We start from the raw sequence: 16,962 nt of genomic DNA on the forward strand, positions 1-16,962 counted from the left end.
GCACAAATGACGATTGGCACCTTCAGCGGTCTGCTTTAATCTTAGGAGGCAGCTTGCAAAGGTCTGTGGTATAGCATTTAAGCTAAAACGAATTCATACTTTGTTTAAATCCAAAATATAATACTCAGTTATAAATTGGAGAAAGGCAAAACACACTACTCGCTCTAATTTCAGTGTTACACAACAAGTTTGTTCGATCGTGTCTATTTTTGCCTGTCTAAATATTTTTTGTGTGTGTTTTGCTTATATGTTCGGGTGGCAGCTAACTTTGGTGACCTTTTGGTCGTTCGCTGCCATCCTTACTGTGCGAATTATTTTTATTTCTTGTATTGTGTATATTTTGTTTATTCTTCAGCAGAAAAAATAAATGAGCTTAATTGAACTAAACTGCCAGTGCGGTGCGAAATCGGATAAAATTGTTCGGCGAAGAAGTCGCCAAGTTTTACTACCTCGATTGTCATCATATCATTTGTTTTCAATACACAATCGGGAGGTTTTGAGATGCTAGTGTAAAGCCGTGTTCACTGTTCACCGGTCTTACAAACAGTCGCCTCTCACATTTGGTCTCGTGATTCAGACTAATTCAATTCAGACTTATCCTCTCCGAGACCTGTATCCGCCCGATAGCTCAGTTGCTTAGCGCCTTACTTCATGAACGAAGAACCTTCAAGATCCAGCAGCATTGGTTCGAGTTTTGAGATGTGCACTTGAGCAACACATTTCAAGACTGCTCTCCATTCAGTGCACCTAATGGATGGAATAATTAACCGGCAACAACACTTCAAAAATCGGAAAACTTCACTTTGCCGATCTCGGTAACCGGCACTGCCTCGAAAGTCTCTACAAGTATGCAAACTACCAGAAATATCCTGGCTTTGTCAGTCCAAGGATAAAGATTCAAAACCAAAACATACAAAGGTGTATCAGCTCGTTTGTATGCCTATTTTAGCTTTATTCATGCAATTATCATTAAAAAGACGAACATGACGCAAAGTATTGCTTTCATGTACAATATACATATTTTGGAAAATTGATTTTGTTAAATAAAATGTTAAATTGCAGCAACGAGTTACATAAACTTTGAAAACTCACTTAAAACTTGTTTGAAAATTTGCTTTAGAGTTTCACATTGTGGAAAGATTTATATTATAAATTCTCCACTAGGTGGAGATGTTTATTGAAACTTCTAAAGCTTACAAAATATGCAGGAGAAAAGTTTTTGAAAAAAATGCGCAAACTTACTACAAATAACGCTAAGATCATTTTGTTCATTTCGGTTCTACATTTGCAATATAAGCAGCTGGTAGCAGCTGATTTTGTTGACTGTGTGGTCTTTTGCTGTCATCCTAGTACCACTACGTTGAATGTATCTATTTATGTATCTATACATTAATTGAACAATCAATACTACAAAAAGTGCTCAATGCCAAACAAAAAGCCAAGCAGAGCAAACTACATCAAATATAGCTACTAATTTTTAAAGCCTCTACAGCCTGTTTCACCCTAAAAGGGAGATCCTCAGAAAGTGTTTATTCAAATCAAAATTCTATTTGTGGGTCTACAGTAATTATGAAGATTATATAATAGATTGAGTATCGCCATAGCACACGACTAGGAAACTGTGATCTGAAAAATTGTTACAAACCGCTACTTCCATAGTGAACAAGCGGCATCAGGCTATATCAGGTCGTTTTTATCTACACTGGAGAGATAAACTAATTATGAAAGTTTTAAATCACTGACACGGGCTAGGCCTGTCAGCATGCTTGTGGGAGATTTTAATTTTTTTTTTCAAAAATAAGGAAATATCCATTGGAAACATAATAAAAGGGAAAACAATTTTTTGTTTGCTTTTAAACTATTTTGGTAGAGAGGTGACTTTTTTAACCATAGACAAATAAAACCTAACAACCAGACGCATTTAACGTACTAACATGAAAATAAACTAAAAATTGCGAACGTTTTCGGCCATACTCATGTTAGCCCTTTTGAATTAACAAAATGTTATTTCAATTTATGAAGAACATCAGTCAGTTGGTTACTTGACAAGGGCTAACATGAGTATGGCCGAAAACGTTTGTAATTTTTAGTTTATTTTCATGTTATTATGTTAAATGCCGTCTGGTTGTTGGGTTTTATTTGTCTATGTTTTTGAACTGTTCAGCAATTTATTTTACAAAGAAACAGAATTATTCAAAGTCACTAATAAAAAGCAATGGCCCAAAGGCCGTGTCTGTTGTCTGCAATAAAACTGTAATCATTCAAGCGATAAAACGTGTCATAAAACTTAGTAATAAAATCAAACATAATTTAAACAAACAGTCATACCTGATCAATGGAGACAGTTTATTGGATAGTTAGTTATAAACCAAATTAAACAGGTCACAAAAAATGAAAACAAAATCAAAACATGATAAAAAAGAGTAAATGCGTTCGTGTTAAAATACCTTTGTTAAACACCTTGTTTGATTGTTCCGTTTTAACCAAGTTTTATTTTGGCGTAAGAAATAAACAAAATATAGGATTTTAATTTTTTTTGTTAAAATGCTCTTGATGAAAGCAACAGGTTGTAAAACGAATGAAGTACGTATATACATTTAAAAAAAGTTAAACAAAATATGAGAAGGTTACTAGTGAGAAGTTGGTAGTCAGCTAATGATGGGGTTGGCCAATTATCCAAGTTGATTTGCTTTTAAAATACTGCACAGGACAGATGAACGGTACACTTACTATTTCTATTCATCTAATACGAAATCATCGATTGAATATGCGGTGGTTCATGAAAAATCACCAAAGAAACTATTTGTACAAAGAGTGGTTAAGGATAAATTAAAATACTTTTAAATTCAGCAAATTCTTTCTCTTAAAAAATAAAATCAAACAAAAAAGTTTGGCCGATAAATCTAACAGTCTTATAAGATGAAAACGTCGTTAACCATAAAGTTTTAAATCTATTTACTTTTTCTTATTCACTTTATTGGTTACTTTTTGTTGCTGTGTTTGTGATAAACAAACAAATCGACTGCTACACATGTGAAACTTTATAAAGCGCTGCACACGATGATAAATTTTTACGATATTTACACAAAAATTTCATTTTGATTGAAAAACTTGTAACTGCTTTTGTAGATTTTATTCGAGTTTCAAGTTCTGTCAGACAGCAAACAAAATATGAAAGTGCAATGACTGGTAGTGCAACACATTTAGTTTCTGAATAAACGGCTTAACAAGTACAATCTTGTGTGACAAAATATAGCCTACATATACAATATAGTGGATATCAAATTTAGCTACTATAATTACCTAAAAACCTTTGAAGCCTGTTTCAACCTTATTGGGACATCTCAATAAGGGTGAAACAGGCTATGAACTTTTTTAGGTAGTTAATAGCAATTTTTGACATGATTCGCTCTGCTTAGCTTTTTTGCTTGGCATTGAGTACTTTTGCACTGTTGATAGTATTTTTTGTTTGCAATAAAGTTGATGCAAATAGTCTATGCATTTTAATTGTACATAAATTGGTATATGAAATACTATAGGCGACATTATTTCAAAATTTTAGTTTTTTTTTAATTATTTCCATTTCGGTGTACTGTGTGTTGAATCGTTGGGTAGGTGGATTATAAAAAATTAGGCTGTAGGCTATAATCAATATTAAAGTTTACCATCTCTGGTGTGGTCTAACTTGTAACTGAGCTTGGGATTTAAGATTTTTATACAACCAGTTCCTGATTTTGATGAAGATATTTTTGCAATCGACGAAGGATGTCATAGTATGTTTGTCTATTTATTTTTGTTGCGCATGCACTTTGTGGTGGTAATTTGTAAAGCATTACGCTGAAAACAAAAATAGGCTGCACAACTATTTACTGCACTTACGCTTCAAAGTTTTCAGGATTGAAAATTAAACAAATACTTTATTCATTTGGTTTGAAAATGTTCGCCCAAGTTCCAGCTCTAATTTTAGGGGTTATATCTTCTGCTACTGTCATAACAACAACTTTTTGGAATCAGTGGGCCGTCACTGGACCAGCTAGCGGCGCTAATTTGGGACCAATATGGGCTTGGAAATATTTATTTGGAGAATGCATGCAATACCAAGGTGGGCAATATCATTGCATGGAACAAGAATCGCAGCTTTTATTATCCGGTGAGTTTCTTACAATATTTGTTTTAAAATTAATTTTGTTGATAGTATAATTGATTAACAAGCTAATCGTTCGCAAAACATTTTTGAACTCATTTTGTCACATATTTATTAAATCTTGATAAATTGCTTAAAATGAATAAGTTACGATGATGTAAAAATGCCAGTATTTATTATTTGAAATAAAAATAATCAATCATTATTGATGGAGAAGCTGCCTGCATATTTTAGTGTCTGTGTTTGGCACTACCAGAAAGTCATAAATTTACAAGTAGGCCTAACCTAATTATGCTACACAATACACATGTGGTATTTGTCGTATTGCAAAAGATGGTGTGTTAATTAATTCTCTAGATTTATACCATAACAAACTACAGAGTTTACTCAATATTAATAGAACTCTTCATATTATTAGGGTATCTTATGTGATAATGCAAACAAGTGTAACTCATCAATCATAGGCGTAAGAGAAAAGTTAGTTTTTAGGGGGCGCGAAAAATTCTTGCTCAAATATATTTAAATGCACCAAAATATTTTTTGTGACAAAGCGTAGACCAGCACATGATTAAAAATTCTACACTGCTCCCAACAGTTTGGTATAATTTTGATTATTTGAGCAAACAATCAAAATAAGTTCAAACTTAATAAAATTTTTGAAACATGATGAAAGTTCTTGCTCAAATTTTACCAAATTTTTGACTAATTGAATAGTTTTGTGGTGTGGTTGGATTTCAATTTTCATTTGACATTTGCATAATTATTATTTGAACAAAAAATCAAAAATATATATACAGGTAATTTGAACAAAATCAAGCTCAATCTTAAAAATTTTTTTGAAACATGCTGAAAGTTCTTGCCCAAATTTTTATCAAATTTTGCCAAACTTTCAATTAGTTGAATAGTTTGGGGGTGTGGTTGCATTTTATTCGACATTTGCATAATTATTATTTGAGCAAAAAATCAAAAATAAGTTTAATTTTAATGAAATTTTTAAAACATGCTGAAAGTTCTTGCCCAAAGTTTTACTAAATTTTCCCAAACTTTCAACTAATTGAAATGTTTAGGGTTGCGGTTGCAACCCCCGCACCCCTGGCTCCTACACTTATGCCATCAATCAATGTTGCTTATAATTTTGTTTGAAAAGATAATCGAAAATACCAAGCAAAAATGAAGTTAAGCAGCTAATTTGCAAACCAACTAGGAATGAGATTAGATAACAAACTTCGAAAAACAAGGAGGCACGCGGAAAAAATCCCTCTAGTAGGCTACATCTTTATTGCAAATACACTGAAAGGGTCAAATAAGGTCATGAAAAAATACCTTCAATCATGACATTTTAAATGATTATGTGCTATCAGAAATCGTATCAAACTATTTTCACAAAATCTTCCCCTACTCTATCAGGATTCAAATTTACAACTGGGCCCAACTCGAGACTGCCAACTCATATCAATTGCTGTAAATGTTTGAGTTAACTCATGTTTATTTGATTATGTTTAAAATTTCGAACACAGTTTATTTTGAATCCTTCAATGATATAACATATTTAATTTATTGATAACAACACGCTTATCAAATGTTTTCTTTCAGGATATCAGATTTGCCTTCAAGCCATGATGATTTCTGCTGTGTTTCTCTCGACTCTGCCCTGTGCGAGCATTTTACTGGGAATGCAATGCACGAGGGTGTATGAAGACAAACTTAATCTGAAACGAAAGTTAATGGTTGTCAGCGGGTTCAGCTATCTTTTAGCAGGTACGCCAAGACACTGGTTCTCAAAGCTTTTATTCCGGCAGATCCTTTTTGCTGCTTCTATTAGGCTACTGCAGACTGGTTAGCTTATTTCGTTCTTTTATTCAAAGCATCTTGTATTTTTATATTAGCCCATTATTTTACAGTCTTAAAAGAACAGCAGATTGTTCTTTTTTCTTTTAATTTAGTAAGGTGGTTCAGCCACCAATGGAATCTAACGGTCGTGGCCATGTCGTGAATTAATAGCACCGAATGCGTTTTGATTCATTGCTAGCTGAGTGACAGACTGATTAAATGATTAATGTAGGGCTTGTTAGGCCTACCGGTTAAATTTCGGGTTAGGTCAAGCCAGAGACGAAAGATACGAATTCTATTCATTTTGCGTAAAACTGTGAGGATAATTCTGGGTGCTAATAAGCGCAAAAAATTCAACCTTAGACTTTACAAAGTTAAGTTGCTAAATTCTAAGGCTAAGCTGTTGAGAAGCAGTTTTCAATTTTGTAGTTTACAGACCAGTTTTAAAGCGAAAACTAACGTTTTAGGCGAGTAACAATTCTATAAAGTCTGAAGTGCTTTAGAAATACTCTAAAAATGAATAGTGTCAACAATACGGATGCTCGGTCGTTCTGGTCTTCCTATAGGCTAAGCCAGGTCTTGGTAATGGTAAATAATTATAAATCGCTTGGTAGTCAGCAAGTAACAAAATAGCCTACGTATGGCCTATAGTACAGTACAGTGTATTGCTGAATAGACTAGGCTAAGCAAAAAGATAAGAGATAATTTTTTTCAAATGAATTGTTATAAACTTATGTTTCTATCCAGGGGCGCCGGAACGATTTTTGACTGGGGGGGCAAGATTACAAAAAAAGGGCACTTTTGTTTACTAAAAGGCCAATTTTTTTTCAAGTTTTAAAATAAGATATAGCGATAATGCTAATCTATCAGTTCACTATGTGTTGAGTAATGATAGCCTACAAGTGTCCGGTATGCAAAGAAGGGCATCATGCTATGTTATAATAGGCTTGCCATACGTCCCGGTTTAGCCGGGACAGTCCCGATTTTAAGGCCTTGTCCCGTTGTTTTGCCCGGTTAACCAATTTGTCCCGGAGTTTTCAATTTGAAATTTGCAAAAAAAAATTCTTGAGCTAGTCATCTTAAACAATTCTTTCTCAAGTAGGTCTGCGAAAAATATCAACAAAATGTTTCAGAAGCAAATGATCAACATCGACTTCTTTTTCGATGAGCACGTTTTGATAAAGAAATACGGTACATGTCTAAGAGTGAGAGGAAAAAATCATGGCAAAATGCAACGACATCTCTTGAACAAAAGTGGATCCAATTGTTCCAAACTTTTATCAACAAAAACATAACCATTCCAGACTTTCAAAAACTTGTCGAGTTTGTGATTTATTTGCCTAGGACATCAGCATCAGTTGAGCGAATTTTTTCAATTTTGAACAATATGTGGACTGATGACAGAGGCCAAATGCTAGAACAGAATGTCAAAGCTCTCCTCACTTGCAAAATTAATGTTGATTTGACATGTAGTGAATTTTATGAAAAGATAAAATCTAACACTGTACTTTCGAAAAAGGTACTTAGCACTGAAAAATATTATTAGGTCTGATTCATGTGCTCATAAGTCATAAATATTGTTAAGTCCCCTTGTTTTCGTTGGAGAAATAGGCTTAAATATATTGGTAATTTTCCCATATTAAACAATTATAGTTGCATTAAATTATTTTGTATTAGGCCTAAATTAAGATTATTTGCAGTTTTATATGCGTCCCGGATTTGCATTTCTAAAAAATGGCAAGCCTATGTTATAATGATGTAACCTACTGTCAAGCCTTAAAGCAGCCTGCGGCCATGGCCGCTAAGTAGTGCTTAAATGACCGCCGGTGCTACCTCCTCAATCGGCCAGGTTTGGCCGCCAGTCTCTTTTAGCCAATTATTTAATTTCGCAATAGAATGATCGTAGATTAACTGTCGAAAATATGTAGTGTCAAAGAGTGACGCAAAATTAGGTCAGCGCGTCATAATCGCCACTGTTGCATTGTGCGGGAATATTTGTTATTGCTGGAATATATCCATCTACAATTAGCCGATCACCAGCGCTGTAAGTCTTGTTTGTAATTCCCGATGTATATTTGAACAAAGTCTTAGTCCAAAGTGCTAATTTACATCGGCTGGCAATATTGCCGTTTTTATGTCGAATCGATGTTGTCGGACATTGAATCGTTGTTAAAAGGAGAACTAGGTTAGTTGACATCCGAGGGAAAAACATTTTATTATCCTATTTTGCAAAAATTATGCTTCTTTTAGTAATGTCCTTCACATCATTGAAATACGTTTTTTATTACCTTGCCGTCATCGTCAACACATGTCGAACGTTGCTTTTCGTTGCTAAAAAGAATTCTAGAGGAGTGGCGAACTTCTTTAAAATCAGCCACATTGGAGACACTCGTGCGAGTGTCGTTTGAATAGTTCTGGATTACAATCCCGATAAAGCAGTTATTGCGTGGTGCAACGATTCTATTGTAGGACGTCGCCCAGGCCCAGACTTCAACAACGCTAAGTGATCATTTTAGCATTGTTGCAAGTTTAATTCTATTTACTTGTGCTATCGTTATTTTGTATTTTGGCCTCCAAGCACGCAGATTTGGCCGCCGAGAAGGAGCTCCAGGTAGGCCACGATGGCTGTCGAAAAAACAACGAGTTTTAAGGCGAATAGCAGAAATTGTTATATTGCAGAATGTGCAGTAGCTTACATGACTTTAAAAGGGCACCATTGCCCCCCCATCTGCAGAAAAATTGAGGGCAGGGGGGCATTCGCCCCCCCGCTTCCGGCGCCCCTGTTTCTATCACAGTGGTTCTCAAGCTACTGTTCATGGCAGAGCCCTTAGCTCTTTTGTTACTGTTGACATTGTGGAATCTTCGATAATTTTTAGCAAAATTTATTTTTTTATAGGCTATTCAACTTTTAGCCTAATTATCACAGGTAATTGCTTACTGTTTTTGTTCTAAGACTTTATCAGTCAGAGAAGATAGCAAAAAGCGTATAGAAATTTCTCACTGCCGCTGTCGTATGTTGCGATAAAATAAAGCGTTTTACTGTTTTCTATACTTAGCTATAGATGTAGGCTAGGCTACTCAATACACCTAAGTTATAATCGTTGTTTTGTTTTTTTAACCATTCAAAGTAAGCGTCATTATTGTGCATTGGAAACAAAAAACTATCTATTGGTGTAAAATATTTATATCATTCCAGCTGGAAATTTTGAGGTCGATTATTATTAGTTTTCAAAACCAGTGTTTTATTTTTGACAATCTTCATTTTTGATCAATGAAACACTGATCAATCATTCACTAAATTGGCGTTGGTCTTTCATAAAGGAAAAGATATATCACAATGAAAAACATTCTTATATGATGCAAAAATAATGCTATTTAGCGGCAACGACTAAAAAAGGCTCCAGAATCGTCGACTGTTTAGAGGCGCGACTACACGTGCTGTAAAATCGCAAACTATTTTTCGTCAGTGCGGCTGGAAATGAGTTAGAAACAAATTAAAAAATTTGATTTTTACACCTTGGATTCGAAAGTAGGAATTTGACGTAAGATACCTACTAAACAAAATCATATTCTACAATTGGAGTCTGTAGCTTACCTAGAGAAAAACTTTGCTTAAAGTCAGCAAACTAAGCTGTGCAAACATATGAAGTTATTTACTGTAAAATTGCATAGTTTAGTACATTTTGTAGCAACTTAAACTCTCGCAATAAAATTATATAGCCTAGCTACAATAGTTGTGTTTGGAAAGTGATGGTATGAACGGATCCAAAGCCATTGACCTGCTAAGGTTATTTTAAGGTTGACGACAAGGTTATCATAATGATGACTTCCAAAATAACCACAAAATTTCGTTATTAGCCTACGACTTAACTAAACCGATATTTTTGGTAACAATGTAAGCCTACCGCAATAGCGCACTCAATTGAAATTAATTAATACGGTAACAAAATAAAAAAATGATTTAACCGCTTACAGCTTAGTTTGCACATATTGCCTAAGTTACTAAGCCTTGAAGCAGTGGTTTTTACTTTTTTAGACTTTTTAATACCGTCACTCCCAAAAAAGTGCCTAATAGATCTCAATAATATATAATAGGCGACCCATTTTTGAATAATTACAAAGAACAACACAAAACTAACATCATAATTTCCCATTAAATATAAAAATAGTGAGAAGGCTAACATTGTTTTTCCTGTGGCCACATCTAGACAAAGGAGAGGATACATGGTAGAAGCTTGTTTCGTTATTTTGTTTTCATAAATGCCATAGCAAAAAATTATCCTTCATAGCAATAACAAGTTGAAGAAAACTTGATAAAAAAAACTTTCTGCCAACTAGAAACTTCCATTCGAAGGCCCATTCAAAACTTTCCAGTAGGCTGCTTTGCAAATCTTTATAATGTTGTCCTTCAATTTCAGGAAGTAGCCTAGGTTACTTATGGATGGTCGTAATTACTGCTTTCAAGTGATAAATGAATCAAAATGCGAATAGGGTCCGCAAAAATAACATATTCACAGATAGAAATCTGTGGAGCAAAAAAGTGTGGATAACTCTGATTCCAACCAACGGTCTTCAATGGAGATGTATCGTTTATCATAATAGTTACAAGGGTTCATGAGTACGAATTAAAGGATACATATAGGAGTTCACTAAAATTAGTGCGTGTGGATGGAAATGACGAGGCTTACGAGCATCTATCACATCTGCTGTGTGGTGCATGAACAAACCATTGCACATGTTTCGTCGGAAGATTGCCTACAAGGCCAAAGTGTCGATAAAACTATTTGTTACATCAATCATAAAAACAAACTGAAATGATCAGAATTGACATGAGTCCATGGAACAAGTGTTAGTTTTGAAGAAATAAAGCACTGGTTCAGGCCAATACTGCAATACTAACAACCTGTATGTGTTTATGCTCATAAGTAGCCTACAGTCAGTGGCGTAGCAGCCACTTGGCGGTTCTGGCTCTGCGCCAGGCTGCAAGGGGGCGGCAGAATGAGGCTGCACACAGCACGAGAAATGAAGTAATGCAAAAATAAATAAAAAGTAAAACAAGAAAATGATTTACAAAGAGACAGCTAGCACACCTTAAAAAATTTAAGGATAGAACAACAGCTAAAAACCTCGAGTTGCTTCTTGCGTGATTTTTCTTTCTTTTCCTTCTTATGTTTTTGGAAAGTAATCCTGCGAGAATCTCATGATACTCAAACTTACTTGCAGCAAAAAGGACTGCTGTTAGCGCAATGCTCTAACAAGATGAAAGCGTTCGTCAACTTTTTAGCAGAAGAACGAGATAATCTGGTCAAAGGTTCTGTGGATGCAGCTATCAAAAAATGCACAGAGTTAGAAATTCCAGTTGAAGATCGAAGAGTTCGCAGAAAAAAGAGAATACCTGGCGAACACGCAGAAGATGCTGGTCTTAGTGTTGTTGGAGAAGTAAGACGATGCATGTTTCAAGCTTTGGACAGATTTAAACTTGAAGCTGAAACTAGGATTACCGGCATACACCACTGGAAGGATATGTTTGGATTTTGGAATCCTCACGCGCTGCTGCAAAGGGAAAGTCACAATGGATTCACCGCTTTTAAAAGCACTTCTGACGACGAGGTGGACTTTTTGGAGTTAGCTGTGGAAATTGCCAGTCAAGTCAAGTTATTTGTTTTAACAGCGCCATATATTAACAAACAAGCAGAGTAAACGTAACTGTCAAAACAAGAATTTTTGTAAATGCAACCTCTCCAGTGCATCGACACCATATTTATGCTTGTGTCTGAAACTTTATCTTATCATTGGTGTTTCAATTGCGAGCTGTGAGGAGTTTCTCAAAGCTAAAAATGATAAAGTCGTATTTACGTTCTACCATATGAATGATGATCGGCTATCAGCTCTATCGATCCTTTCTGTAGAAAGAGACTACGTTCAAAAACTTGATTTTGAAGATAACTTATTATCGGTGGAAGTCAGAGTAAAGTATACAACACAACCTAAAAGTTAATTATTTAGCACTGGTAGGCTACTGAGTGTCCAAATCCTTCTGCTTGTGATGTCTAGTCTGGCTGGTATGATTTGCCTACTAAACAGAGATATCGCACTGATGAAACATTGGTGTTTTGAACAACAAAGTTTGTGATTTCCTAAGAAACAATATGAAAATATCGTTAGCAGGTTGCGTGTAGCTCAACAGCAATGTCAGTCCTTTACAAAAAGTTTGGTAACTTTTTTCCGTAACAGTTGTAGTGCAGCTGTTATTTTCGCAGCACGTGGGGCCGGATGAAATCAGTTTGCGGCCGGTTCCGGCCCGCGAGCTGTAGTTTGGTGACCCCTGGTTCAAAGCAAGATCATTAAACAAACGGTAGTCTAAATTAACTCCTGTAAAATTACCCCTTTGTGGTAAATTACGTAGTCTTTAGGCTAAGAACCGCTGTCATGAAGAGTAGGTTAATGGTTATATATTTATGAAGGATAGCTTTAAATATTCCAAGTTCTTTGAGAGAAAAAGAGTAAAATAGGCAATCTCGGATATCTAAGGTATTAAATTTTCTGGTCCTAACTGATCCGTCATATAATGCAAGCTCTGCATTTTAAACTCTTTCCATTTAAAACCTGCAGAACAAACTGACAGTCTCGATTGTAGCCCATTGCTTATATTTTATCAAACATTTTTTAATATTTTTCAGCAATTCTAACCTTCACGTCAGTTCTGTGGTACACGATAGTCATCGTCCGAGATTTTTTCTCCCTAACGAATCAAGACAACGTTCTTCAATATGAACTGGGAGCCTGCATTTATCTTGGCTATGTCAGTGCCTTGTTAAGCGTCTTGACTTTCCTGGCTTGCATATGCGCTCAAGGACCTAAAGATGATGCGGATAATTCACCATCCTACAAAGTTCAACCAAGAAGATACGCAAGAGAATCGTCCGCACTCGAATTGGAATATTTCAAAGAGAGAGGAAAAAACGACTCTCACAAGTTTACCAACTATGTGTAGCAGATTACACTGAATACTTTTGAAAAAGCTTCGAAAACTTCACTCGATTTCAATTAAATTGAAATTTTGAATTGTAAGAATAAATATAAGCCTACGTTTGTACACTGGCTTGGTATTTGTAAGCTACTTTGCTTTTGCGCTATGCAATTTTTGTAAAAAAAACAGTAGGTAGCCTATACTACTTAACGAAAGCTTTAAATTTAATTGACCGAATGCAATTTTCGGGAAGGACTGGCACAAAACATTAAATTGCAACAGGACATGGTTAAACTAAACTGTTAACATTTCCAAAGCTTGTTTGAACAATTTGAACGAAAAGACGGCAGACCAAACAGCGTTCAGCTCTTGGCTTGCGCATTCTAAGCTTTTGGAAACGTATGTCAAGCAGCTCTTTTATTTGAGCGTCACCTGTAACAGATGATAGCTCAGAAGCAACAAAACTTGAACTTGAAACTTACAACCAGTCATGCGTCAGTGTGAATTCGTTTACAAGTATGCAAAAATTAAGCTTCCTAGATATTTCTCCTCCAGAAAGCAAACATTTTCAAAACCATTAACAAGCGATCGATTGACAACAAAATATTGATTAACAAACACCATTAAAACTTAAGTACCGGTACCAAACTCATTCGTATTGTACTCAGCACTGCGCTCTCGTCAGACTTTTTGTATTGGGCACAGTCAGTGGCGTACGCAGGATTTTCTCAAGGGGGGGGGGGGGCATTGAGAGGAGCGTAGCCAGGAATTTTGAAAGGGGGGGTTTTGACGACCGGAGGGCGAAGCCCGACGGCGTTTTCGCTTAAGACGACACCCAGCGGCGGGGGGTCTGGGGGGCCTCCCCCAGAAAATTTTGTTCAACAGAGCATTTTCAACAAAAACGTGGGTATGAATATTCCTGTAAAATGGCGCTGTCAGGTGGCATAGCAAAAGGATAAGATCATGTTTTCTTCGGCATTTTTCGGAAATAAAGCTAAGTCTCTATGTTTTCTTGTTGTTAATTCCTGGCTGAGATGTTTGAATGTTTGGTATTGGCAAAACTCGCTCTTTTAATGCAGTTTTGTTTAAAATTAGACAAGTTTTTTTTTAGACTGAAAGCATCATTCCCAAGCATAAAGAGACTGAAAGCATCATTCTCAATATTGTAACGTCACACGCGTGCCAAAGTGGGGTTGTAACCCCCCCCCCCCCCCCGTGTATTTTGTATTGGTTTAGTCTATAAAACAACATTGTTACAGTAATTGCTTTGACAGAGCAATGCAAAACATATTAAATGCCTTAATCTACGTCGTTAACTACAAAAAAATTTAAAAAAGTGCCTAATAGATCTCAATAATATATAATAGGCGACCCATTTTTGAATAATTACAAAGAACAACACAAAACTAACATCATAATTTCCCATTAAATATAAAAATAGTGAGAAGGCTAACATTGTTTTTCCTGTGGCCACATCTAGACAAAGGAGAGGATACATGGTAGAAGCTTGTTTCGTTATTTTGTTTTCATAAATGCCATAGCAAAAAATTATCCTTCATAGCAATAACAAGTTGAAGAAAACTTGATAAAAAAAACTTTCTGCCAACTAGAAACTTCCATTCGAAGGCCCATTCAAAACTTTCCAGTAGGCTGCTTTGCAAATCTTTATAATGTTGTCCTTCAATTTCAGGAAGTAGCCTAGGTTACTTATGGATGGTCGTAATTACTGCTTTCAAGTGATAAATGAATCAAAATGCGAATAGGGTCCGCAAAAATAACATATTCACAGATAGAAATCTGTGGAGCAAAAAAGTGTGGATAACTCTGATTCCAACCAACGGTCTTCAATGGAGATGTATCGTTTATCATAATAGTTACAAGGGTTCATGAGTACGAATTAAAGGATACATATAGGAGTTCACTAAAATTAGTGCGTGTGGATGGAAATGACGAGGCTTACGAGCATCTATCACATCTGCTGTGTGGTGCATGAACAAACCATTGCACATGTTTCGTCGGAAGATTGCCTACAAGGCCAAAGTGTCGATAAAACTATTTGTTACATCAATCATAAAAACAAACTGAAATGATCAGAATTGACATGAGTCCATGGAACAAGTGTTAGTTTTGAAGAAATAAAGCACTGGTTCAGGCCAATACTGCAATACTAACAACCTGTATGTGTTTATGCTCATAAGTAGCCTACAGTCAGTGGCGTAGCAGCCACTTGGCGGTTCTGGCTCTGCGCCAGGCTGCAAGGGGGCGGCAGAATGAGGCTGCACACAGCACGAGAAATGAAGTAATGCAAAAATAAATAAAAAGTAAAACAAGAAAATGATTTACAAAGAGACAGCTAGCACACCTTAAAAAATTTAAGGATAGAACAACAGCTAAAAACCTCGAGTTGCTTCTTGCGTGATTTTTCTTTCTTTTCCTTCTTATGTTTTTGGAAAGTAATCCTGCGAGAATCTCATGATACTCAAACTTACTTGCAGCAAAAAGGACTGCTGTTAGCGCAATGCTCTAACAAGATGAAAGCGTTCGTCAACTTTTTAGCAGAAGAACGAGATAATCTGGTCAAAGGTTCTGTGGATGCAGCTATCAAAAAATGCACAGAGTTAGAAATTCCAGTTGAAGATCGAAGAGTTCGCAGAAAAAAGAGAATACCTGGCGAACACGCAGAAGATGCTGGTCTTAGTGTTGTTGGAGAAGTAAGACGATGCATGTTTCAAGCTTTGGACAGATTTAAACTTGAAGCTGAAACTAGGATTACCGGCATACACCACTGGAAGGATATGTTTGGATTTTGGAATCCTCACGCGCTGCTGCAAAGGGAAAGTCACAATGGATTCACCGCTTTTAAAAGCACTTCTGACGACGAGGTGGACTTTTTGGAGTTAGCTGTGGAAATTGCCAGTCAAGTCAAGTTATTTGTTTTAACAGCGCCATATATTAACAAACAAGCAGAGTAAACGTAACTGTCAAAACAAGAATTTTTGTAAATGCAACCTCTCCAGTGCATCGACACCATATTTATGCTTGTGTCTGAAACTTTATCTTATCATTGGTGTTTCAATTGCGAGCTGTGAGGAGTTTCTCAAAGCTAAAAATGATAAAGTCGTATTTACGTTCTACCATATGAATGATGATCGGCTATCAGCTCTATCGATCCTTTCTGTAGAAAGAGACTACGTTCAAAAACTTGATTTTGAAGATAACTTATTATCGGTGGAAGTCAGAGTAAAGTATACAACACAACCTAAAAGTTAATTATTTAGCACTGGTAGGCTACTGAGTGTCCAAATCCTTCTGCTTGTGATGTCTAGTCTGGCTGGTATGATTTGCCTACTAAACAGAGATATCGCACTGATGAAACATTGGTGTTTTGAACAACAAAGTTTGTGATTTCCTAAGAAACAATATGAAAATATCGTTAGCAGGTTGCGTGTAGCTCAACAGCAATGTCAGTCCTTTACAAAAAGTTTGGTAACTTTTTTCCGTAACAGTTGTAGTGCAGCTGTTATTTTCGCAGCACGTGGGGCCGGATGAAATCAGTTTGCGGCCGGTTCCGGCCCGCGAGCTGTAGTTTGGTGACCCCTGGTTCAAAGCAAGATCATTAAACAAACGGTAGTCTAAATTAACTCCTGTAAAATTACCCCTTTGTGGTAAATTACGTAGTCTTTAGGCTAAGAACCGCTGTCATGAAGAGTAGGTTAATGGTTATATATTTATGAAGGATAGCTTTAAATATTCCAAGTTCTTTGAGAGAAAAAGAGTAAAATAGGCAATCTCGGATATCTAAGGTATTAAATTTTCTGGTCCTAACTGATCCGTCATATAATGCAAGCTCTGCATTTTAAACTCTTTCCATTTAAAACCTGCAGAACAAACTGACAGTCTCGATTGTAGCCCATTGCTTATATTTTATCAAACATTTTTTAATATTTTTCAGCAATTCTAACCTTCACGTCAGTTCTGTGGTACACGATAGTCATCGTCCGAGATTTTTTCTCCCTAA

At 35.9% G+C, this 16,962-nt stretch overlaps 1 protein-coding gene across 2 annotated transcripts; it reads left to right on the top strand.

Moving 5' to 3' along the window:
- Positions 1–3,564: 3,564 nt before the first annotated feature.
- Positions 3,565–13,070, top strand: LOC145765265 (claudin-19-like). Of its 2 annotated transcripts, XM_082577061.1 has the most exons (4): positions 3,565–3,773; positions 3,968–4,150; positions 5,738–5,902; positions 12,655–13,070. In XM_082577061.1, the coding sequence occupies exons 2-4, from the start codon at positions 4,090–4,092 to the stop codon at positions 12,966–12,968; spliced, it is 540 nt and encodes a 179-aa protein (XP_082433187.1). In that variant the 5' UTR covers positions 3,565–3,773; positions 3,968–4,089; the 3' UTR covers positions 12,969–13,070. The 2 variants fall into 2 exon arrangements, with proteins under 2 accessions (XP_082433187.1, XP_082433186.1); XM_082577060.1 differs by lacking the exon at positions 3,565–3,773 and having other exon boundaries at positions 3,866–4,150.
- Positions 13,071–16,962: the final 3,892 nt, after the last annotated feature.

This window comes from Aplidium turbinatum, chromosome 2, assembly GCF_918807975.1.
Source record: "Aplidium turbinatum chromosome 2, kaAplTurb1.1, whole genome shotgun sequence".
Taxonomy (NCBI): domain Eukaryota; kingdom Metazoa; phylum Chordata; class Ascidiacea; order Aplousobranchia; family Polyclinidae; genus Aplidium; species Aplidium turbinatum.

Excerpts from the sequence above, each read along its gene's own strand:
- LOC145765265 (XM_082577060.1), top strand. The coding sequence starts at position 3,937 with ATGTTCGCCCAAGTTCCAGCTCTAATTTTAGGGGTTATATCTTCTGCT. Across the intron at positions 4,151-5,737 it reads ATCGCAGCTTTTATTATCCG|GATATCAGATTTGCCTTCAA; the intron begins GTGAGTTTCTTA and ends GTTTTCTTTCAG. Across the intron at positions 5,903-12,654 it reads GTTCAGCTATCTTTTAGCAG|CAATTCTAACCTTCACGTCA; the intron begins GTACGCCAAGAC and ends AATATTTTTCAG.